Source organism: Haliotis cracherodii, unplaced genomic scaffold, assembly GCF_022045235.1.
Source record: "Haliotis cracherodii isolate W230 unplaced genomic scaffold, xgHalCrac1.p SCAF_19, whole genome shotgun sequence".
Lineage (NCBI taxonomy): Eukaryota > Metazoa > Mollusca > Gastropoda > Lepetellida > Haliotidae > Haliotis > Haliotis cracherodii.
Window position 1 is genome coordinate 2,598,692 of NW_027266274.1, and position 26,669 is coordinate 2,625,360.

General features: G+C 40.1%; 2 protein-coding genes across 3 annotated transcripts in view; both read right to left on the reverse strand.

Moving 5' to 3' along the window:
- Window positions 1-14,546: 14,546 nt before the first annotated feature.
- Window positions 14,547-17,447, reverse strand: LOC139466881 (uncharacterized). The gene is made up of 2 exons (XM_071248610.1): window positions 17,422-17,447; window positions 14,547-15,048 (listed from the first exon to the last, which is right to left on the reverse strand). The coding sequence occupies exons 1-2, from the start codon at window positions 17,445-17,447 to the stop codon at window positions 14,547-14,549; spliced, it is 528 nt and encodes a 175-aa protein (XP_071104711.1).
- Window positions 17,448-19,234: 1,787 nt separating this feature from the next.
- LOC139467000 (FMRFamide-related peptides type HF-1-like) overlaps window positions 19,235-26,669 on the reverse strand; it is a 29,373-nt gene continuing 21,938 nt past the window's right edge. The window contains exons 2-3 of one of the 2 annotated variants that reach the window (XM_071248707.1): window positions 19,933-20,604; window positions 19,235-19,681 (exon numbers count right to left, since the gene is read on the reverse strand). In XM_071248707.1, the coding sequence (XP_071104808.1) occupies window positions 19,962-20,600 (639 nt within the window). In that variant the 5' untranslated portion in view covers window positions 20,601-20,604 and the 3' untranslated portion in view covers window positions 19,235-19,681; window positions 19,933-19,961. Of the gene's footprint in view, window positions 20,605-26,669 lie in introns of both variants that reach the window. The other variant, XM_071248706.1, reaches the window with a different exon arrangement.

The following is a 26,669-nucleotide window of genomic DNA, read 5'->3' on the forward strand; positions in this document are numbered from 1 at the left end:
GCCGCTGATAAAAAAATCACAGCTATTGACGGATGGATTGGGGCTGGGAGGTTTCACATTGAATGTGACATTGCGGTTATTGAATATTCCTCGTGACATTATGCCTCTTGTTGGGCCTGCAGTGATTGGCGTAAACTGGGAGGTGATGCTGTTAAACTCAACAGCTTCATTTTTTAAATATTCATGTAGGTTTTCAGTATATTTGTTTAATTTAACAAGAATATGTAAGTAAGCGTTTTAATGAAACCACGTTTGAAAAAGAAGTGTCAATTTATTGTCAAATATTGCCGATTCTCACGATCGTGGTAAGCAAGGTAGACAATCGAGACAATTGTTCCTTTTTGGGATTCCCAATAAAAAGTAGTTCCGGTCAAAATCGCGTAAACGTCAAAAGATGAAGTTTATAGTTTGCGAAAGTTACTATTTGAAGTTTGTTGAAAGATGAGCGGGTCATGTTAGCAGCAAATATCACATCACCGAAAATCCATTAAACTTGCAAATAAAACTTTAGTTTTATTTTCATTTATTATTATGAGATTTGATAAATTTGATGCAGGAAGAATGTGGTATTCAAAATAATAATGGTATGACATTGTGTTTTGTTGCATCCACACATCGGGTATTTATGTTTTAATATTCTTGTTTAGCCGATGTTCCGGTAAAACTCAGTAAAAAGAACTGAGCTAAAGAGCCTTATCACTCTAATTCTATCATTAATCGTGTACAATGTAATGTTTCGCCACACTGAAATAACACAAAATTTTTAATATATAATGGGTGGGTGTTGTTTTGGGCCGAGGCTGTGATGTGCTATCAGGACAGAAAACGTTAATGAAATAATATGTCGAGGTGCCGCCCCTAGCCAGTTGATGTTAGTCACAACGGTTTCAATTCCTTTCTTTAGTAGCCTTCATCTTTACAGATAATCGGCAGTTGTTAAACAATCATTGACACTGGTAGACAGCTGACTAACATCGATTACAATTGAACATGTATAAGGAGAATGTACTTTATGTACAATATATTATCATTCTAGAGTTTATTTCTAAGACAACGAGCGTATTATATTTTCCAGAATTGCATAAATGATTGACATTTTTTTATATATTTAGAAGTTGTATACGGTTGAAATGGACATGGACATTTCAAATAACATGGTTTAATTAGGAGATAAACATACTGTTTTTTCAATGTAGAGCAAGGTTACCTGCAGATTTAACCGCGCTAAATTGAATTTGGAACCGAACGCGCAGTTAATCTCCATTCTACCATGACTAAATAAAACGTGAACCCTTTGGTGTCAGCGAATACATTGAGTGAAGCGGTATGGGTGGAGGCCAGTGTTCTGGGTGGTTGTCGATGGCATATTTGAATAATTATATCTACAATTATGGGTTGCAAAATGCAAAGTTGCTGTTACAACAATATTTAAAAGATGTGTGGCAATACCTTTCGTGCAGGAAACACGATAGAAATATACAAACAGAATGTATTTCAAGTTTTGGGGACAGCAGAGAGCTTGGAAATTGGTGATTTTCTTTATATACGACTGTGACTTCATATCTTTTGCAATAACATATTCGTTATCTGAGAACAACCTCAAGAGTAAACAAGAAAGCGGTAACATATTCGTTATCTGAGAACACCCTCAAGAGTAAACAAGAAAGCAGAAACATATTCGTTATCTGAGAACACCCTCGAGAGTAAACAAGAAAGCAATAACATATTCGTTATCTGAGAACAACCTCAAGAGTAAACAAGAAAGCGGTAACATATTCGTTATCTGAGAACACCCTCGAGAGTAAACAAGAAAGCAGTAACATATTCGTTATCTGAGAACACCCTCGAGAGTAAACAAGAAAGCAGAAACATATTCGTTATCTGAGAACACCCTCGAGAGTAAACAAGAAAGCAATAACATATTCGTTATCTGAGAACACCCTCGAGAGTAAACAAGAAAGCAGTAACATATTCGTTATCTGAGAACACCCTCAAGAGTAAACAGGAAAGCAGAAACATATTCGTTATCTGAGAACACCCTCGAGAGTAAACAAGAAAGCAGAAACATATTCGTTATCTGAGAACACCCTCGAGAGTAAACAAGAAAGCAATAACATATTCGTTATCTGAGAACACCCTCGAGAGTAAACAAGAAAGCAGAAACATATTCGTTATCTGCCAAAAGCTCCCTCAACAGCAAACACGATTCTAGATTATGACAAAACCTCATGATCACTTCACACAGGGATGATTCAACGGTTTCAGTGAAAATGCAAATATTGTGAAAGAGCATTTCACGTGTTTGTTTTCGTGTACAAAACGCAAGTTAAACTTGTTTGTATTAAGCTATATTCTCATCAATGGTGACCCTTGTTTATCCTAACGCCCATTCCAACCTATTGGCAGTTGTCTGACAAGGTTATCCACGTCAGGTGTGCGGGAACAGTGTATTTGCCATTACACCTGCACGTGTTTGACCAGTTAGTGCAAGTTTGCTTTACATGTGTACATGCGTTACAACACGCCCCTACATTATGAAATACGCATGCAGTAAACAACAACAGCAATATTACCATTCATTATGTAAGGATATATGCTGAGGAAAGGTCAGCGTATCAATAGTTACTGGAAATACGCCTAACAAATGATGTATTACTTACAGATCGGATGTATGTATTACTTTAAAAGCAAATAGTTAAAATGTGAATGTTTGTATGACGACCTATGTGAGCACACCGACGGCAGATCTGGAAGCCAAAGCACCCCCCCCCCCCCCCCCCCCACACACACACACACCACCATCACCACCACCCACCCCGGGAACAATAGTGATTGGAACAACTCAGGGGAATTGATCAGTGAAGGGTCTTTATGAATCCCTCGAAGGACGCTATGAAACATGTATGAGAAGGACCAGAATAGTTTCAATTACTTCTAAATAACATTCTAACCACGGAAAGAAATAGTTGTCTTGGTTTGTTAGTACCGGTCGGTAATACCATCGCTCCTTCACAGCACTGCTAATTATTCAAGCGTCAAATGCTACGGCTTGTATATAACCGTGAACTCATCACAGTCAGACAAACACAATTAGATTATGCATTGTTCCACAGTTGGCTTCCAAGGACATATTTTCTACTACCACATTAGACGTTTGCCGTAGATTTAGTGGATAAATGCACCTGATACTGAAGAATGTGTGTAGTTAGAATGGTCCAGGGTCAATATGAAACTGTTTGAGATATGAGTAAGCTACATCGGCTTTCAGTATGGAGTATAAAATGTTCAAGGTAACAGAACTAAATTCGAATTTTGAAGTTTAAGGGGTACACATTTTACCGTGACGCACATTTTAGGCGATGTACAGTACCAGTTACATTGGAATGCAGTGAACCAATTGTGGGATTAATCTTCATACTTACGCAAAATAAAGTAGTTCCAGTAAATAAAAATACAACTCATTATTAATCATCGATAGTAACTTTTACTAATTTAACATCAATTATGTCTTTAATTCAATACATGATACTTGTTGGAGTCATGTTGGATTGATTAGTATTATATTAAAAAGAAACACGTTTGCGCTTTTTCACTCTCAATTGCGCATGAATAATAGTGTGTGAACAACATTTTATACGAAAACTGCGAAAAATGACCGCCGCTGATAAAAAAATCACAGCTATTGACGGATGGATTGGGGCTGGGAGGTTTCACATTGAATGTGACATTGCGGTTATTGAATATTCCTCGTGACATTATGCCTCTTGTTGGGCCTGCAGTGATTGGCGTAAACTGGGAGGTGATGCTGTTAAACTCAACAGCTTCATTTTTTAAATATTCATGTAGGTTTTCAGTATATTTGTTTAATTTAACAAGAATATGTAAGTAAGCGTTTTAATGAAACCACGTTTGAAAAAGAAGTGTCAATTTATTGTCAAATATTGCCGATTCTCACGATCGTGGTAAGCAAGGTAGACAATCGAGACAATTGTTCCTTTTTGGGATTCCCAATAAAAAGTAGTTCCGGTCAAAATCGCGTAAACGTCAAAAGATGAAGTTTATAGTTTGCGAAAGTTACTATTTGAAGTTTGTTGAAAGATGAGCGGGTCATGTTAGCAGCAAATATCACATCACCGAAAATCCATTAAACTTGCAAATAAAACTTTAGTTTTATTTTCATTTATTATTATGAGATTTGATAAATTTGATGCAGGAAGAATGTGGTATTCAAAATAATAATGGTATGACATTGTGTTTTGTTGCATCCACACATCGGGTATTTATGTTTTAATATTCTTGTTTAGCCGATGTTCCGGTAAAACTCAGTAAAAAGAACTGAGCTAAAGAGCCTTATCACTCTAATTCTATCATTAATCGTGTACAATGTAATGTTTCGCCACACTGAAATAACACAAAATTTTTAATATATAATGGGTGGGTGTTGTTTTGGGCCGAGGCTGTGATGTGCTATCAGGACAGAAAACGTTAATGAAATAATATGTCGAGGTGCCGCCCCTAGCCAGTTGATGTTAGTCACAACGGTTTCAATTCCTTTCTTTAGTAGCCTTCATCTTTACAGATAATCGGCAGTTGTTAAACAATCATTGACACTGGTAGACAGCTGACTAACATCGATTACAATTGAACATGTATAAGGAGAATGTACTTTATGTACAATATATTATCATTCTAGAGTTTATTTCTAAGACAACGAGCGTATTATATTTTCCAGAATTGCATAAATGATTGACATTTTTTTATATATTTAGAAGTTGTATACGGTTGAAATGGACATGGACATTTCAAATAACATGGTTTAATTAGGAGATAAACATACTGTTTTTTCAATGTAGAGCAAGGTTACCTGCAGATTTAACCGCGCTAAATTGAATTTGGAACCGAACGCGCAGTTAATCTCCATTCTACCATGACTAAATAAAACGTGAACCCTTTGGTGTCAGCGAATACATTGAGTGAAGCGGTATGGGTGGAGGCCAGTGTTCTGGGTGGTTGTCGATGGCATATTTGAATAATTATATCTACAATTATGGGTTGCAAAATGCAAAGTTGCTGTTACAACAATATTTAAAAGATGTGTGGCAATACCTTTCGTGCAGGAAACACGATAGAAATATACAAACAGAATGTATTTCAAGTTTTGGGGACAGCAGAGAGCTTGGAAATTGGTGATTTTCTTTATATACGACTGTGACTTCATATCTTTTGCAATAACATATTCGTTATCTGAGAACAACCTCAAGAGTAAACAAGAAAGCGGTAACATATTCGTTATCTGAGAACACCCTCAAGAGTAAACAAGAAAGCAGAAACATATTCGTTATCTGAGAACACCCTCGAGAGTAAACAAGAAAGCAATAACATATTCGTTATCTGAGAACAACCTCAAGAGTAAACAAGAAAGCGGTAACATATTCGTTATCTGAGAACACCCTCGAGAGTAAACAAGAAAGCAGTAACATATTCGTTATCTGAGAACACCCTCGAGAGTAAACAAGAAAGCAGAAACATATTCGTTATCTGAGAACACCCTCGAGAGTAAACAAGAAAGCAATAACATATTCGTTATCTGAGAACACCCTCGAGAGTAAACAAGAAAGCAGTAACATATTCGTTATCTGAGAACACCCTCAAGAGTAAACAGGAAAGCAGAAACATATTCGTTATCTGAGAACACCCTCGAGAGTAAACAAGAAAGCAGAAACATATTCGTTATCTGAGAACACCCTCGAGAGTAAACAAGAAAGCAATAACATATTCGTTATCTGAGAACACCCTCGAGAGTAAACAAGAAAGCAGAAACATATTCGTTATCTGCCAAAAGCTCCCTCAACAGCAAACACGATTCTAGATTATGACAAAACCTCATGATCACTTCACACAGGGATGATTCAACGGTTTCAGTGAAAATGCAAATATTGTGAAAGAGCATTTCACGTGTTTGTTTTCGTGTACAAAACGCAAGTTAAACTTGTTTGTATTAAGCTATATTCTCATCAATGGTGACCCTTGTTTATCCTAACGCCCATTCCAACCTATTGGCAGTTGTCTGACAAGGTTATCCACGTCAGGTGTGCGGGAACAGTGTATTTGCCATTACACCTGCACGTGTTTGACCAGTTAGTGCAAGTTTGCTTTACATGTGTACATGCGTTACAACACGCCCCTACATTATGAAATACGCATGCAGTAAACAACAACAGCAATATTACCATTCATTATGTAAGGATATATGCTGAGGAAAGGTCAGCGTATCAATAGTTACTGGAAATACGCCTAACAAATGATGTATTACTTACAGATCGGATGTATGTATTACTTTAAAAGCAAATAGTTAAAATGTGAATGTTTGTATGACGACCTATGTGAGCACACCGACGGCAGATCTGGAAGCCAAAGCACCCCCCCCCCCCCCCCCCACACACACACACCACCATCACCACCACCCACCCCGGGAACAATAGTGATTGGAACAACTCAGGGGAATTGATCAGTGAAGGGTCTTTATGAATCCCTCGAAGGACGCTATGAAACATGTATGAGAAGGACCAGAATAGTTTCAATTACTTCTAAATAACATTCTAACCACGGAAAGAAATAGTTGTCTTGGTTTGTTAGTACCGGTCGGTAATACCATCGCTCCTTCACAGCACTGCTAATTATTCAAGCGTCAAATGCTACGGCTTGTATATAACCGTGAACTCATCACAGTCAGACAAACACAATTAGATTATGCATTGTTCCACAGTTGGCTTCCAAGGACATATTTTCTACTACCACATTAGACGTTTGCCGTAGATTTAGTGGATAAATGCACCTGATACTGAAGAATGTGTGTAGTTAGAATGGTCCAGGGTCAATATGAAACTGTTTGAGATATGAGTAAGCTACATCGGCTTTCAGTATGGAGTATAAAATGTTCAAGGTAACAGAACTAAATTCGAATTTTGAAGTTTAAGGGGTACACATTTTACCGTGACGCACATTTTAGGCGATGTACAGTACCAGTTACATTGGAATGCAGTGAACCAATTGTGGGATTAATCTTCATACTTACGCAAAATAAAGTAGTTCCAGTAAATAAAAATACAACTCATTATTAATCATCGATAGTAACTTTTACTAATTTAACATCAATTATGTCTTTAATTCAATACATGATACTTGTTGGAGTCATGTTGGATTGATTAGTATTATATTAAAAAGAAACACGTTTGCGCTTTTTCACTCTCAATTGCGCATGAATAATAGTGTGTGAACAACATTTTATACGAAAACTGCGAAAAATGACCGCCGCTGATAAAAAAATCACAGCTATTGACGGATGGATTGGGGCTGGGAGGTTTCACATTGAATGTGACATTGCGGTTATTGAATATTCCTCGTGACATTATGCCTCTTGTTGGGCCTGCAGTGATTGGCGTAAACTGGGAGGTGATGCTGTTAAACTCAACAGCTTCATTTTTTAAATATTCATGTAGGTTTTCAGTATATTTGTTTAATTTAACAAGAATATGTAAGTAAGCGTTTTAATGAAACCACGTTTGAAAAAGAAGTGTCAATTTATTGTCAAATATTGCCGATTCTCACGATCGTGGTAAGCAAGGTAGACAATCGAGACAATTGTTCCTTTTTGGGATTCCCAATAAAAAGTAGTTCCGGTCAAAATCGCGTAAACGTCAAAAGATGAAGTTTATAGTTTGCGAAAGTTACTATTTGAAGTTTGTTGAAAGATGAGCGGGTCATGTTAGCAGCAAATATCACATCACCGAAAATCCATTAAACTTGCAAATAAAACTTTAGTTTTATTTTCATTTATTATTATGAGATTTGATAAATTTGATGCAGGAAGAATGTGGTATTCAAAATAATAATGGTATGACATTGTGTTTTGTTGCATCCACACATCGGGTATTTATGTTTTAATATTCTTGTTTAGCCGATGTTCCGGTAAAACTCAGTAAAAAGAACTGAGCTAAAGAGCCTTATCACTCTAATTCTATCATTAATCGTGTACAATGTAATGTTTCGCCACACTGAAATAACACAAAATTTTTAATATATAATGGGTGGGTGTTGTTTTGGGCCGAGGCTGTGATGTGCTATCAGGACAGAAAACGTTAATGAAATAATATGTCGAGGTGCCGCCCCTAGCCAGTTGATGTTAGTCACAACGGTTTCAATTCCTTTCTTTAGTAGCCTTCATCTTTACAGATAATCGGCAGTTGTTAAACAATCATTGACACTGGTAGACAGCTGACTAACATCGATTACAATTGAACATGTATAAGGAGAATGTACTTTATGTACAATATATTATCATTCTAGAGTTTATTTCTAAGACAACGAGCGTATTATATTTTCCAGAATTGCATAAATGATTGACATTTTTTTATATATTTAGAAGTTGTATACGGTTGAAATGGACATGGACATTTCAAATAACATGGTTTAATTAGGAGATAAACATACTGTTTTTTCAATGTAGAGCAAGGTTACCTGCAGATTTAACCGCGCTAAATTGAATTTGGAACCGAACGCGCAGTTAATCTCCATTCTACCATGACTAAATAAAACGTGAACCCTTTGGTGTCAGCGAATACATTGAGTGAAGCGGTATGGGTGGAGGCCAGTGTTCTGGGTGGTTGTCGATGGCATATTTGAATAATTATATCTACAATTATGGGTTGCAAAATGCAAAGTTGCTGTTACAACAATATTTAAAAGATGTGTGGCAATACCTTTCGTGCAGGAAACACGATAGAAATATACAAACAGAATGTATTTCAAGTTTTGGGGACAGCAGAGAGCTTGGAAATTGGTGATTTTCTTTATATACGACTGTGACTTCATATCTTTTGCGTCGCAATGTGCAATATGATGTTATAATGGTGATGTGCGATGTAGAACAAAAGCGTTTCATTTTGTTATGTAAGAATTGAAATAAACATTTCAATGTAGAGCTAGTTTACCTGTAGATTTTTACCGCGCTAATTTTAACATTTGGAACCTCAAGCTGCACGTTTGGTTCCAAATTCAAATTAGCGCGGTTAACTCTACAGGTAAACCTAGCTCTACGTTGAAAACACAGTACGTCTATCTCCTACTTAATATAAGACTGATATAATATGAACATTCTAATATGAAATGGAATTCGTTCTCTACATCTTTACAAACAATCATTTTCTATCTAGTTCATTTATGTTATGGTACCCACCACATTATAATAATAAATGATGTTAACTAAGGCAAAGCTGACAAATATTTCTTACACAAATATGGTATATGTTTATATATAAATAATATTGTAATGTACAAGTATCAATAATAATACTATACAATAGTATAAAATTGTATCTTTTATTACGTTTTGCGATTAGGTTATGCTTCTTATATCATAGAAATACAAGCAAAACGTGTTACTCCCATCAAGCTTTGACAGAAATCTAAATGCAATCATTCAACATTATCTTCTGTACGGCAACCCCAAACAAGGAATACTGCCTCAAATACGGAAAGAAGCGACTCAGCATTGAGACCGTGAGATCTCACACTGCTGCATAGAGAGGAAAGAACTGGATCCGAGAGCTTTATTTCAACTTTAGTAATACAGGACAATATGTCAAACTTTCAATCAACAGAATCAGTTAAATCTTCATTATAATGCCACTGCTGAAGCGCATTAATTTTACTACTCTTTCTAAAAACATCTGCTTTAGTTTTATTCAGCTGTTCCTGTTCCATTTCCAATTTCATTAAAATATCAAAACGGTAACCAGCATACGTTAACAAAAAAATACTAAGAGTCTTTCGCTTATCAGGAATGCAATTATCTTCCAAGAATGTCATCTGAAAATCGTTGCTACACAGAAGCGACTGGCTACAAGTCTAGCCAGAGAGGTGAAGCAAGTGTAGCGTTGTTGCAGCGTCTGTACAGCGGAATCACAAACAACTTGCTATACAGAAGCGACTAGTTACAAGTCTAGCCAGGGAGGCTGAAGCAAGTGTAGTGTTGTTGCAGCGTCTGTACAGCGGAGTCACAAACAACTTGCTATACAGAAGCGACTGGCTACAAGTCTAGCCAGGGAGGCTGAAGCAAGTGTAGTGTTGTTGCAGCGTCTGTACAGCGGAGTCACAAACAACTTGCTATACAGAAGCGACTGGCTACAAGTCTAGCCAGGGAGGGTGAAGCAAGTGTAGTGTTGTTGCAGCGTCTGTACAGCGGAGTCACAAACAACTTGCTATACAGAAGCGACTGGCTACAAGTCTAGCCAGGGAGGGTGAAGCAAGTGTAGCGTTGTTGCAGCGTCTGTACAGCGGAGTCACAAACAACTTGCTATACAGAAGCGACTGGCTACAAGTCTAGCCAGGGAGGGTGAAGCAAGTGTAGTGTTGTTGCAGCGTCTGTACAGCGGAGTCACAAACAACTTGCTATACAGAAGCGACTAGTTACAAGTCTAGCCAGGGAGGCTGAAGCAAGTGTAGCGTTGTTGCAGCGTCTGTACGGCGGAGTCACAAACAACTGCCAACAAATATCTGCACTTTTTAAATGGATGCAATATCCGTATGTCGGTTTCAAGTTTGTTTCATAGCATAAGAAAGAAATATTACTGACGTTAGCTTAAGTGTTATTTTTTGTGTCTATGTGTATAAAAACATAAACAGAGGTCCTTCCTTTGATCAGTCTGGCCTTCAGATGACCTGGTCATATGTATAGCTTTTATCGCACTAACCGAAACGGCTGATGAGTAAACAAAACACTTGTGCCATTTGTCCTTCTGGCCATGGCAGCAAATAGGTACAACTTGCTGACGACGCAGTTACTAACACGCATGCGCACTTCGTGTGGCAATATATAGTGATAGTCTAAGTGTTGGATTCCGTTTGTACTCACTTATTTTTGGTTTTACTGGGGCTGAAGATTGTTTGAGCGTGGTGTTCATGAACATTTGTGTGTATCCATATGCACACCTACTACTGCAGGTCCTATTCTCCCTCCAAGTGGGCGCCATGCAATCTCTAGTACTGTCGGTCAGTTCAGGTGCGAACATAGGGGTGTTTATCACGGGAACTCACTGTCAGCAGTGTCGTTATTTACATCGTCAGTACAGTATAGTGGGGTTGAATTACTCAGAGGTAAGCGAGTTGTAATGTGTAATTTTTACCCTTCAACCGATAACTACTACTGGCGTTTACTACTGCTGCTGCAGGTACTACTGCTACTACTGCTGCTGCTCCTCCTCTTCCTCCTCCTCCTACTACTACTACAACTACTACTACGACTACTACTACTACTGCTTTTACAACGACTACTAGCAGCAGCAGCAGCAGCAGCAGTAGTAGTAGTGGTAGTAGTAGGATAAGGTGGTCAATCGCTTAAGGCTGAAAAAAGAAATGCTTCCACATCAACTGTGCTGAGTTTATTTCCAGAAACCAATGATCGGTCAGATTCGTTGTGATTATGGTTCTACTCTCCGCCGTGGAAGTTGTCGTTCTAACGGATACTTCTTCACAACACCCATTTTGCCTCTGATGCTATTATACGTTTGGCTGCACCATGATCGTACTCGTGGCTGCAGAGTATGCTGAACGTCTTACATATGCATCATCAACCTGACACGCCGTGATAAAACTGAATTACTTTCAGAGCGGCGTTAAACCAAACTCACTCACCACAACTTTTAATGATTCGAATTCGGCATATGGTCTCCTACGTTTTTGGCTAACAGTGTCCCTGTTCTCTGGTAAATCTCCCGAGCAGTGCCTTTGTACATCTCGTCCTCTTCAAGAAGCCACACGACTGAAGAGTGTGAAGAGTAGAACTTGACTTGTACAGGGCCACCGCACAGAAATGCAGATGACATAAAGATATCGCTTCCATCTTAACGTTTACATACTCTCATTCGGGGTATATATCACGTGTGTGAGACGAGGTGAAATTGGGTTTAACAAATTGAATGTGACTTCTCGAATGTGTTACGGTCAAATATGAAAAAGACATTATACGTTGTCCGGAGTTATTGCATCGCGGTCATGAAGGTCAAGTACCATTTCTTTGACCGTTACCTCAAATTGGGATGCAAAACATGTCTAATGAAAGTTTGCGTCATGTCAAGAATACAAAAAGGCGATTGATCATCAGTGTTTTATAACTCGAACTTGACGGGTCTCCTCTTACACTGGAGCAAACACTTTCTGTGGAAGGAACTAGGAACACCCCTCGGGCCCAACATAATCTCGAAATGAGGAGTCAAAAAGCATTCCGGAAATATAATCCGCTAAATATCGCCTTAATGATTACCATGTGATACTTGCAGACACCGAGCTACAGCGGAAACGGAACAGCAATACCCTCGCAGCTGACTCCAAATGTACGGCCGCCAATTCTAATGAAGGCATCGTTTCAAAATGAGTAGGTTGATGTATTTTTAAAATATTGTCGCTGGTGTATGGTTTACAGGATCTTGTCAGCACTGATACGTCACACAAGCTTGTTTTGTCATCTAGTTTTATATATGTTTAATCGTTTCGCCATTGTTAGTGGAGGTGTTGATTGAATCGATAGAGTTGTCCGTACTGTCGTGATAGATTCACAAACAAACCTTCCCCAGGGTAAGGCAAGGTAACAAATGACCATTCCACGAGGTATTCAATTCTATCAAGACGCTCATAATTTACAGTGATAAAACTCCCGTGACAGCATATTATTACTGACGTATTCAATGTTCACCAATTGACTTCACTGAAACCTGGCTGTAACGCTAAGTACAAAATCGCGGCAGAAATAGAATGCGGAATTTCTAAATCAGAAATGTGTCATGTAGTTACTACCCTGCCAAATGTAACGCCAATCTTTTGTCAGCCTGAAATGACGTTCCTGTACATTGTAATTATATTGTCATTTCTACCAAGATGCACCACAAATGCGTTGATGTCCGCGGAAGTATCAGCCTGGCTGCTGATAAATAGGGGAGAGGAAGAGGACGGTGTGTGGTGTGTGTGTGTGTGTGTGTGTGTGTGTGTGTGGCGGGGGGGGAGGGTGTGTGTGTGTGTGTGTGTGTGTGTGTGTTTTTTTTTACTGAAATGATGAATTTAATGATCAACCGTAATTCGTTTTGAAAAGAAAACTAACGTAGTTGTCTGAAACATATCTAATGTTACATGACGTAGTAGAGGTCGTGAGGTCGCAATGAATCTCTTTCACTTTCACTGACACTTCGATCGGCACTCTACGAACGCGAGAGATCTTCAGGTACAGTCTGTTGAAATACGTCTCTGATTTCCGCTAGATACTGTGGTGTTTTCCGTACATGCATTGCCGTGTTTGACACCTCGAGGAGGAGTTCCTGACATTTAACAGGCAGCACACAGTCTGAACAAGTTAACAAACTAACATTTTCTCGACTCCGAAACGTATTTGTAATATTCGTAACCTGACCTGTAGTATGATATCTGTGACATCAACATGTTGTTCACGGTATGTCTCCTGCCCTCCCATGGTTCTAGCACTTTCTCATGGCATCTGACTTGGCTGATGGTTAGTAAGTAGTCCAACTTGTGTTTTATGTTGGCGGTATATTGAAGTCACTAATTTGATGGCAACGAAGCATGGTATGACGACAGTATGTTCTTTTCTATATGGATGTGCTGATTGCGGGCGTATTTCACGCCATGATAGTGACAGTATTAAAGGGTGACGTCAATGAACCGATGGTGACGGTATGTAGGGTGACGTCAAGAATCTGATGGTGACGGCATGCAATGTGACGTCAATAAGGTGATGGTGACGGCATGCAATGTGACGTCAATGATCTGACGGTGACGGCATATAACGTGATGTCACGAATCTTATAGTGACGGTATGCAATGTGACGTCAATAATCTGATGTGACACAATGGAGTGTGACGTCACTTATCTGATGGTCATTTGGTGATGGTATATGGTGAGGTGAAAGGGGTTTAACGTCGCGTTCAAAATTATTGCACTTATATAGTAACGTGCTTGTATGTATGCGTGCGTGCGTGCGTGCGTGCGTGTGGGGTGGTATTGGGTGATGCGTGCACTGGTCCGGAGTAATACCAATTTTATGCTCAGACACTGTATACTGACTCCGAGCTGAGTCCTTGTTTTCGCCCCTTGCCCAGCGCCAGGTAGGTAAACAGCAAGTACCATATTTTAACGTGTTTTGGTATGATGCGTCCGGGGATCGAATCCCCAACCTTCCACTCTCCTGGCAGACGCTCTACAACTAGACCACGGAGTCGGTCTTTGGTGGTATATAGTGTAAGGTCAATAATCGTATGTGACAGTATTGATGTTATCAGTGTGATTTGGTGAACATGATGTTGACTCAGTGGAGTGTGACGTCAATGATTTGATGGTGACGGAATGTAGTTTGACGTTAAAAATCAAAGTTTGACAGTTTGCAGTGTAACGTTAATATTCTGATGTTGACGATTTGCAGGGTGACGTCAGTTATCTGATGGTAACTGTAATTTGTGTGGTGTCAGAAATACGATGGTGTTTGTCATAAGCCTAACGTCAATCTTCTGGTGGTGACGACATGCAGGGTGAGTAACCTGATGGTGACGATATGCAGGCTGAGTAACCTGATGGTGACGATATGCAGGCTGAGTAACCTGATGGTGACGATATGCAGGCTGAGTAACCTGATGGTGACGATATGCAGGCTGAGTAACCTGATGGTGACGACATGCAGGGTGAGTAACCTGATGGTGACGATATGCAGGCTGAGTAACCTGATGGTGACGATATGCAGGCTGAGTAACCTGATGGTGACGACATGCAGGGTGAGTAACCTGATGGTGACGATATACAGGCTGAGTAACCTGATGGTGACGATATGCAGGCTGAGTAACCTGATGGTGACGACATGCAGGGTGAGTAACCTGATGGTGACGATATGCAGGCTGAGTAACCTGATGGTGACGATATGCAGGGTGAGTAACCTGATGGTGACGATATGCAGGCTGAGTAACCTGATGGTGACGACATGCAGGGTGAGTAACCTGATGGTGACGGTAATCAGTGTGACATCCTGAGTATGACGATGACGGTGTGCAGTGTGACACCAAAATCTGAATGTGACGGTATTCTGGTGACGACGCTGTGCAGTGTGACTTCCGGAATGTGATGACTGTAGGTTGTGGTCCGACCTGAGTCTTCTGGTGATGGTGTATGTGATGTGACGTGGAGTATCTGATAGTGACGATATGAGACTTTAACAGTATGATCTTGACAAGAATATGATGTCAACTGTGAGTTGTTGTATAAAGTCAGGTTTAGATGCTGTCGTTGTATGAGTCTCACAATAAAGGTGATACACGAGGTGTGGCTGATAACTCTTGAGCTTGACGGTTATGGACTGCGTTGGTGGAGTAGACTGCTCATTATTTTTCAACCTGTTTCCCTACGAGGTCCACACTCTTCTTCCAACGATGCCCGATTGCCTGGCGTAGAATGCTTCCTCCGAGAGGTGTAAAAAGTCACCCACGGCAGAAATGCTTCCCACACAGTGACAATGTCAAATCTGGTGAAAACGGAGGATGTCCAATAAGACACCATCACCTTAATTTGATAACATGGCCGCATGGATGGCTGTTAACCATTTCACTTGGAGATACCATTTCCGTCAACGGAAAGCACCCCGTCACTTTGGCGATGCAGACATATGCTGCCTGGTTGTGTATTTGGTTCAAACGCAGTCTGTAAGCATGAAAATATTGTACTTAATACACGCAAACTATCACAGGTGTACTATACGTGCCTCGCAGTAAGGCCCACCTCTTTTAGTCTTTGGATTAAGTGATTTCCTGTTAACATCCGTGCGTCTTCGTTTACGAGGTATGAGTATGTAGTGTGTCTGTGCGGAGTACAGTGGGAGGATTTTAAGTAGCGTTTCGTTAGCATGAAACAGTTGTAAGTGCCTGTCCCATTTTACTGTCATAAGTGTTTCATCATACAATAATAATCTTTGAACAAACGACTCGCTATAAATGCGGTAGCTATGTCCGAGCTCTTACATGAGCAGAGCTATCACACAGACCATTCCACCTGATTTCCCCACACAAGCTGACGTGACGGACGCCCCTGTCTCAAGTGTCTGTCACAAATGTGAAGTATGACCATGAATACCTCTGTGAGTGTTTATGACGGGACAGTGACTGCTCTGCCACCACGTCCCCACACCGACATCCGTTGACCGTCCCCACTCCAGCCACCAGCCACTGAACTATCAGCTGCCCCTTGACGGGTGCTCGCTCTGACAGACAAGTATTAACACGTCAAGACAACGTCGCTTGGTTGCGTTGGCTAATTCAACCCGAGGGTAGGAGGATGATCAGAGTAACTGCACGTACCATTCGCGCATGGAGGAGTTGGAAATAACCACTACGTAGGTAGGATTATGTGCCAGAGACTGTAACCGCTAACAGAGTCAAGCCCATATCAAATCAATCAAATCGAATTGGTCTCACAACGTGCGTAACTAACCTTCGTGTCTTTGTACGCGTGTACACAGGACGCTATAAAATTGCCCTCATGTACCGTGAATAAATGAAGGGGTTCTTCCGCTCTTACGTTTAACAAAACTATATGGCATTGGGATAATTGCTGCTTAACCAACTAATTTCAAATACAAGGAACAATCGTTGTCAAAGCTGGTTCTGAATAATTACCTAATACAAAGTACATTTTTCATCACTAAAAGCTTCCTCTTTTGACAATATTATTGTCCTTAGAATTCTTGAAAATAAAAGAAATCGTTCGCAAAAGACCTTTTAATTACAGTCACGCGTATTCATGTACGGCTTAGATTATACAATAATGCTTGAACATCCAAGCACAAGGACTTATAGTAAATTGGAAACTACTTTAATAGCATTTAACAGTGTTCACGTGGAGCGTACCAGAAGAGCGAGTCATCATCACGACACTAACTTGTTCGACTGGTATGGTATCGATAGCCCTGACCCTCTCAACACCTCAATTAGACGGCAACTCTTCCTACTGTTCGTTCTGTGTATTTCATTGTGGATACAAAGTGTATTAGGAGAACTTGAAGTTCATTTGTTACCAGCTGTTCAATCAAGATTAAACTTTGGACAGCCGTAAGCATTTTTGTTAAATGAACAGCACAATCTGTTTAAATTGGACCTATAAAGTTGCTGTACAAAAAACATAAAGCCAGTCATACAAAGGACAATTTCATTAGTTCAACTTGGATTTCTAGTCAATCTGTCGACAAGTAAAATAAGCACAATCCCGTAGGTGGCCTCTCTTGTCTGTGGGTGTCAGGTTGTTCAAATGACATTTTACATGATTTGTCAGCTTACAATTACAACTTATAGCGAATACACCTCGGTGAAATGATAATTACTTACTGTATTGAAGTGACCTTTTTCCTCATGATGCTATTGAACCATCAGAGCCCCAGGGCAATCGAAAACACCTTTGCACTAAGCAGTTATTCGGGACTAAAAAACTACACCAAAGCCATCACGCTTTCATTTTGAGGGTTTTTTCCTATTTTGCTATAGTGTTTCAGATTTACATTGAATTCGAGTGTTTTCTGCTACCATTCTAACAGCATTGAACTCTCGTATTCACCTCTAATTGAATGCGACCAGACTAACAGCAGTTTGAATGGAGAGTGTATAGTTTCAAATTGCTACTTATCAATGTTTTACTGTACAATATAAATGGTAATGATTTTAAACAGTTTTGTACGGCTTCTATTCCCCGAAAAGAGTGCAATTGTAGCATTGCTAAAAGAAGGTTAAAGTGGGATTCTTTTATAAACCTTACAATCGTTCGAATAATACGCCAAGCCATGGGAAGCATCCATGAGTCTACAGTGGGGAAGAATGGAGCAGAATAGTTCCTCATGTCGGTTACCACTTGTAGGAGGTATCGATGGCGTATCAGAACCCTGCCCGAGGGAAGCGACTGAACTGCCATGACGCAGAGGCCATTAGAATTAAAAGCCTGTTCTATTAGGCGAGTCACATACAATAAGGCAGTACTTTATGCATTTGCGGAACTCGGCGATAAAGTCGTGTTAAAAGTTACAACAATCAATTACAACAGCTCCCTCTTCATTGTTGGCAGCTCGGTATTCTTACTGAAGCCTGACGACAAATGTCCATACCGGAATCGCTCCTTGCCATACCTCTTCAGATCTCATCAAGCTTGGTTTGGTTTTCTTTGATTCACTATGAATATTTCATCATGATTATTTTGTATCCAAACGTTAAATTGCGTGCAGTACCAAACTTCATTATTAAATTGTAGCTTGGAACTAGCCAGGACTTGATCAAAATAAAAACCATTGAAAACAAGGTTTGCAGATTATTGAAAGAGATGTTGTACGATAACCAGCCATCACGAGGAAGTACAGTTATACTGAAGTACCTAAACACACTACCAGCAACACTCTAGTGACGTCACACGTGGACATCGCCGTGACACCATCTCATTCATCCTGCTCATCAGTTACAGGGGTGTCACCTTCACCACCTTAGCTGGCATAGAAGAAGACAGAGCTCCTGTTGGGAGTAAAATGATATTGATGCATTTCTTTTTTTTGAAAGCGATGTTGTATGACAGGTTGCAGCTCGAACTGACGGGTGAGCTATTCACAGAGTAATCTACGAGCTACATTGAATAACGGATTATCTCTACCATGTGACTGAATTTTGTAATTTCCGTGCATTCGCATTTGAAAAAAAAGAACATTCATTCACGGGTGACAGATAATCGGTAGTTCAGAGTTGCGAGTAATTTATTCTATATTTCACCATGTCATTTCTGAGAAAATGTAGAAAGATATGGGTTTCCGTATAAAAAGTTGTAAAGTCAGCTCCGTCACAGTATTGTTGGAACGACGATACCTAATGTGGTCATAATGTAGCGTCATGAAAAATTATCGGTGTCATTTTGAGACAATGCGTTCATATGGCAATGTGACATCATACGAACGCATTGTGTGAAGAGGACACTGTCGCCTCGCAAACAGTGAAATAACTGATAAATTATAGTGAACTAGTTACTCAGCAAGAGGCAGACATAACAATCCTTACAATGATATCACTGATATACGTGCCCCAAACAGTAGTAAACGGATCGTGGCTCACTGGGCGAGTACTCGCCCTAGTGCTAGACCAACATGTACACAGGGTAGCAAACACATCAAAGTTGAACAACTAGATTTTATTGTATCTCAGTCATCTGATAAATCTTAAACGATCGGCATCACAGAAACGCTGAACATACAAATACATACAAGTTGTGTCATGATGAGTAGCTTCTTTGTTTTAGTTCTTAATGTTGTCACTTGATGGCCTGCACAGTGACTCTCGTATCCTCCACAAGGAAAGGCCTGTTGTTGCTTTCAAACGTCCTTCAGATTGCACGAGGAGCCAGGAAGTCCAGTCGGGTACCATACGGGGTCCCAATGATGATCTAATGAACGACTAGAACAGTGATCCGACTGCATATAAGATCTAATGCATGACTCGACAGGTGACCCACTGCGCATGGGATCTGATGGACGACTAGTCTTGGGTGTCACCTCTTTATCATGAGATGCATTTCACTTGTCAGTTACGAAAGTCCACGTACACGCCAAACCCTTTGGGGAATCTAGAAAAAAGACTTTGTTTAAGATGTAGTTGAGAAGACCGCATACACATCCGTAACCAACTTAAGATCTAAATGTTCTTCATACCTCAAGTCAGATGGCTGAGTTCAAGCGAGTTGAAAAGAAAGACCCCTGCATTTCGAAATATCAGCTGTAGGTTTATCGGTATGTGTCAGACACTGTAATGGATGCAAAGTGACTGTACTGCTGCGAGATGTGTTGTCTCCGTGTATATGTGTGTCGTGTGGCTCACCTGGCCGCGCACAGCAGACCGGAAGTCGTCTACACGCTGTAGGTGTCCTCGTCAGAACCGGAACTCTTCTTGCCAATGCGCACAAATGATGACTGTCCCATCCGCCCGATCCTGAGGAAACTGCTACTGGGCTTCTTCATGATACGATCCAGGAGAGGCTCACGGCCAATTCTTACAAATGCAGAGGAAGGGATTTTGCCGATACGAACAAAAGCATGGCCTCTCTTGTCCATCTCTTCATCTTCGTCTTCCATAGATTTGCCTATTCTCAAGAACCGGCTAGCCCGTTTGTCGCTATCTACACTTTTACCGATTCTCAGAAATCTATTCATGCCCTTTCCGATCCTTAAGAAGTTGGACCCTCCTCGCTTTGCGGGCTCCTCGTACTCAGACTCAAGTCCAGTCGATTTACCAATACGGACAAATGAGTGTGGCCTGCCGATCCGAACGAAAGAACTACCGTGGCCTTTGCCTATACGCACGAACTTGGACATTCTCTTGCCTAAGTCAGTACCATCACTAAATGCTTCATCAGACGCAGCCAGTTTGTCATCACAAAGTCCATCTGCGCACTCTGTCGGTGCAGCCTGTACTGTGTTTACCAGCATTACCATGGGAACAAGGGCGGCAACCACGAGGGCGAGGACCTGGGCGACGTTTTCTCTCATGGTTCTGCAATGAGAGATGAGACAATCATACATCTAGCGACAACCCAACTGTTGTATTCATTTAAATCGAGAACTGCGTCAAGTGTCAATACCTCATTCAAAACTCAACGTCAGTAACCACATGAAATAAAACTCCTTATTAAGAAATACTAACAGACAAAGGACAGGCACACACGCGCACGTGATACCTAGTAAATGACAGTAATGTCACACAAACAGGAGATACAAACCAACCTGACAGGTACGCATACTGTGATTATGATTTTAGACCTATCTCAGACAGGTTTATGATCCAACTAATCTGACTGTTCCGTTGGAAACAGAGGGCGGTTAACGTACATATAGCTGCGACAGTTTCTTACTCAGGTCAGGGGGGTGGAGTTAACGTAGGATTCAACATTGTTGCACATATTTAGCGACCATTCGCGGCAGAATTCTAAACAGAAATGTGTCACGTAGTGACTACCCAGACAACCGAAACGCCGTTCACATGTCAGACGCTCTGTACTGCGTTCCTCCCGGAAGGAGGGTCTGGGACAATGTATTGAGACCAGAAATGTTTTCAACCTCAGCTGCAAAACCAGATATTTTATTAATTGAAACTGAGTCCTTGATATTTTTTTCTAAAGGTTTGCAAAAATGTAATTTTGGGGCCAGAGAAGTTCCCTTTTTTTCCAACACGAGGAAGCATAATAATCTTTTTCAAGAATTTTCGGGGACAATTTACTTTTTTCGAAAGAATATCAAATGGTCGGCCCCTAAGGGTGGGGAAAAGGGCGGTACGTGTGTGTGTGTGCGTGTGTGCGTGTGCGTGTGCGCGTGTGCGTGTATGCGTGTGCTTGCACTAGTCCGGACTAATGCCGGTTTATAGTACCAGCTCGCGGAGATACCATGTCGCAGTTATTACTTATGATTAATCTCTGAGCCAATCAGTCGTTGTTTTATCCTCTTATTGCCGAGCGCGATGAACAGAAACAATAAGTTTCATCTTTTTCATGTCTTTCGCCATTCGCCCGGGAATATAACCACAGGCAAACGCTCTATCCAGAAGACCACGGGGGCTGTCCTCCTACAAAGGCATATAGAGAATACCTAAAGTATTGAATAGTATTTAAGTTTTTGGTACATTGTAAACAAATGGGGTAAAACACATTCAAGTGTCATATTAACGTGCTATTTAAGCAAATGGCTGGACACATTTACGTATTTCTCTCAACTTCTAACGTGAGGCGACATTCCATGCATGACGTGATACAGGGCTGTGACGTCAGGCAACGAGGTAGCATTGCAATGACACCATAGTTTTAAGAACTTCGCTGTGCTTCTTCCATTCACTTTTGCCTACTTTTGAATAATGATTACTTGACTTTAAGACTGTCACTTGTTGCTTCGTCTTGGCGGTAGACGGACTAACCTATGTGGTGAAAAGATCCCCAATACATGACAAATCGAGTTGCGCAGTGAACACAAAACTACGAATTCCTAATAGAACCACTTTGGAAGCATAATTATATTATAGTCGAAAATTCTCGTTATTTCAATGACTTGTTTATTTTCGAGGTTTTTGATTTTTTTCTCGTTATTTCAATTCTATTTTTAAAAGTCCAATTTCGAATATTTAAAATAAATTGAAATTACGAGAAAATAATGTCAATAATGAAATATTAATCGAAACAACGAGAAAAAAATCGAAATTACGAAAAGATAATTGAAGTAACGAGAAATAATTTGAATTTTCGAGATTTTGAAATTTAACTAAAAAGAACGAGAAAATAAATTGAAGTTACATAAAAAATCATAATTTCTATTTTTAAAATGAACTTGAAATAACTTTAATATAAACCAAATACCGAGAAAAGATTTCAGTTAAAGAGAAAAATCATTATTGAAATAACGAGAACATTATTGAAATTACGAGACCAAACACGGAATGTTGAAAAATATATCAAACAATTGAAATAATGAGAAAACTACTCGAAAATTATGCAACCAAAGTTGCAACATTAGTCTTTCGTACAAAACTATACCACCAAACATCTCCAAATAAGTCCATTCGAACAAATCAGTTTCGAAAAATATGTTTTCTGTCCCCAAAGAAGAGATGAAACGTTTGACTCTGGGACCAGCTGTATATCAATCTCTGTTTGCGAGGAGCCGAAGACACTCGAGGCTCCTCACCTCAAATAGTGAGAGCAAGCTCAGTTTCCTTCCCTTTCTACACTCTCTCTGAAATACAGTGAAATACAGTGGATCGGACAGCACCTTTGTCATCACATTTGTAATATATACGTAGCCTGCGTAGGACTTTTCTTTGATTTGTGATAATAGGCAAACAGAGCTTCTTTATATGTAATGTTCTTGAAGTGCCTTTCGGTAAAGCGACCCTGCATTGAACGTCTGCAGGACCGGTAATAAATATACTAAATAGAAGCTAAAAAGACTGTACGACATTGCATGATACATATGTACACATGGTCTACACATGGTGGTCGACACTTCAACACTTTGTACCACGTTATATGATACATATGTGCACATGGTGGTCGACACTTCAACACTTTGTACCACATTGTATGATACACATGTACACATGGTGGTCGACACCTAAACATTTTTCTAGCACGTTGTATGATACACATGTACACATGGTGGTCGACACTTAAATACGTTGTACCACGTTGTATGATACACATGTACACATGATGGTCGACACTTAAACACTTTGTACCACGTTGTATGATACACATGTACACATGGTGGTCGACACTTAAATACGTTGTACCACATTGTATGATACACATGTACACATACAGGTTGAAAACGTTGTACCAACATTTAGGATGCAGATGTACACATATAGGATGGAAGTTTGTACCACATTGTATGATGTACCTGTTGACAGTTAAAGTTGTACCGCAATTTCAGATAAATGTCTATAATCTTAGATACTGTTCACAAATTAAAACGAAATCACTCACTAACCAGCATTTAACTTGAAGAAAATATGCTATTCGACGTGCACAGTGTACGTGTCCTCATCAGGAACCATATCTCCAGTGTTGTGAAACTCTTGTGTACCGCTCTCTGCTGGATCTAAACAACTAACTGCACAAGTCTCATACATACATTCTACAGACTTGGAAACTGTAGTGTGTTGAACTGGTTTTAATTTAATTGTTGTTGAAAAAACTTGTAATCCAATCACTGTCGCCATTATAGGTAATTCATCTGCTGGCGTGTCATGTCGACGACTTCACAAGTCCCACAATAAGATAATATTGCAATCAAATAGTTCAGGCAGTACCAGCGCTAACAGGCTTGAACAGCTCAGCACATAACTCAAAAAGTGTTTCCAGAGATTGTGAAATGTGGATGTAATTGAGTGAAAAAGAAACAACATGATAACCAGCTGACATTAACAGAGCGCCTTGTCCTGCCCGCCTCCCGGGAAAGACAAGACAGAAAACGTCCACCAATGTATCACGTAAATTCAATTTAGTTAGGGTATGACATAATGGAAACTCAGCTAAACATCGCCCAGTACCTATGACCGTAGAACATGCAGCAGTGGGAAGCTATTTGGTTATGATTATGACAGATGCACGTACTCTGAACTTCCTTCTCTCCAGGTTGTGAAGTCCAATTATCCTGATGCGGATGACTAGCTCATGAAATAACAACTTTTCTTATAGTGTGATGCGCTTTGGCTGATTACAGAAGATAATGTGCGTAACATTACAAAATGAACTCAGTGAAGATTATTAATTTCGTAAAAATGTTTTGCAAAGCTCCAAAATGTAATGTTTTCTGGTTCATTGAGTTTCTGATCTGTTTAATGAAATACCATTATATACTTCATTAAACCCAAATATCCCTTATGTGATGGGAAAACAGGCCATTAGTTAATTGCAAACCAAACAATCCTATGCAACACTGGCCAAGCCATGAGGCCAACATTCACCAGACACCGCCAAGCAACATCAGCATAAAACGCGGCGTCATGAGATCAGTATCCACACTTGTAAACTATTTAACAACAACAACACGGTAATATCAATGGCAGGGAGTTCCACATCCCAGCCGCATTATAGTAGAATTATCTACAGTCAAATCTTTTAAGCGCCAAGGTGGTACCGAACGAAAGGACTGAGCGTTCGATCGAAGTGTCCTTGCTCGGTGAGACTGACTTCACAACTTGCTGTTGTATCTAATAAAACGATTTCCAACACATAACAACATATAATCTTGTTATACTTTCAGACAATTCAGGCAATTATAAACTAATACATAAACTACGCATACATACAGGCAGCCACGAATTGTACAAACGTTAATGTTTATGGATTCCAAACATTCACTCTCCAGCTACCTGAAGACAGCAGTCTATCCTGCTTGGTCTGACTCTGGTCTACTTCTCCAATTTTCACACGCACCTTCGAGGGGACTATGTTTGACAGATCTACTTCACAAATTACATATTTGCACTGAGACAGCTAAGAAGGCCGGCATACACCCTAACCCCCTTTGCGATGGCTACACCCGGTAACTTCACAAACAAGACGCTCATGTTCTGTCCCTCGGCTGTTCCGGGCTGTAATCATATTTGCACACGTATTGGATGTGAATTGCTCGTGTGTTCTTTCAACATTCGCTAATACATTTAAACACACTCTGTATTTCAGGTGGTTCTCATTATGTAGTGGAATCTAAGTACCGCTTTTAATACCATAAACTACGATTATAACGAACCCAAAGAGAACACTTATCTTAGTTTGTTATAACCGTAGCTCGTTAGAAGTATGTATACAGTACACAATATGTAAAACTTAACTGTCAGAAGCTGGTATGAATCCTATGGCTTATTCATGGCCATGTGCCATGTTCTAATGTTATTATTTGTTTAAGCTTGCTGCATGAACACATCTATTGCAAGGTGGTAAAATCCAGCCTAACACTCATTTCATCCTGTCCACTTTCAGGTGAAACATACACCCCGATACTGCAAATAGAAGGAAAAGCATAACCAGAAGGGTGTGTGTAAGATAAAACACTTGATGAGTTATACAACATTGCAGTGTGGAGCAACTGTGCAGTGTGGTTCCATAGGATTACTGGTGTTTCATATGTTGTATGCGGTCTTGCATTGTGTTGAAAGATAGCGTTCGTTAAAGTTCATTAATGGAACAAAATGTGGCTGCAGGAATTGTTCACAATAATGTTGGGCCGTTAACTTGCCTTGCATTTGCCTTGCAAGTGTGTTCTTCGGGTGTGGGAGAAATCCCTAGAATCGACCTATCGTATGCAGTTGGCGGCAAAACGCCAGATCGATGCAGCATTAGACTTGATTCATATTTAAACCATACATTACCCATGGCTGGATAAACCATACTTTGCGTGTTTCACACCAATGACGTCGTAGTTGACGATGCTGTTGCGCCTAGCACTGAGATGACGGTCAGCTGTCTGGTCAGATATCCTTCGCCGTCCTGTAGTAACTTCTGATCACGTGGATGCTGTTGTACACCTTTGCCGAAGGTGACGTAGCCTAACCTGGTTCCGTCTCGTGACGTACCTTGCTATACGATACCAAGGTGTACAGATGGTGCTCGGGGACACATTGATACTCTGGCTACAGTCGACTGCGACTCTCCTGCTTTCAATCGTCCGGCGAGGGTGTCTGTGCCTCACAGAGAGTCGTGGTATGACTTTGCAGCTGAATATTTGCAAACAGTTAGCGATTTGGCAACCGACAGTTCTCCTTCCCTCTCAATTTATACTGGCCTATTCATGACGTACAGAACACGCACATGCATCCACCCCGTGGCTCCGACTTGGTGTTAGTGCACTATATTGTTTAGGTTATGCATTTCGCTGCTGTGTTTTGATCCTCATTATGACAATAGTTGGGTTTATTTGGGTACCAGATGACAGCTTTCCATACTTTAGATGGTCGTTTATGCTATCATGTCTGTCATATATGTATAGTAATGAAATCGATGCGGTTCTTATTTCAAGAGTATACATTTGTGATGAATGTAGTACAGATTTGACATGGATGGAAATGGTTGC

What these genes read in the sequence shown, in the direction of transcription:
- LOC139466881 (XM_071248610.1), bottom strand. Translation starts at nt 17,447, where the DNA reads ATGAGGAAAAAGGTCACTTCAATACA. An exon ending in AAAAAGGTCACTTCAATACA is followed by an intron (nt 15,049 to 17,421) that starts GTAAGTAATTAT and finishes CGTCACCATCAG; the next exon opens with GTTACTCACCCTGCATGTCG.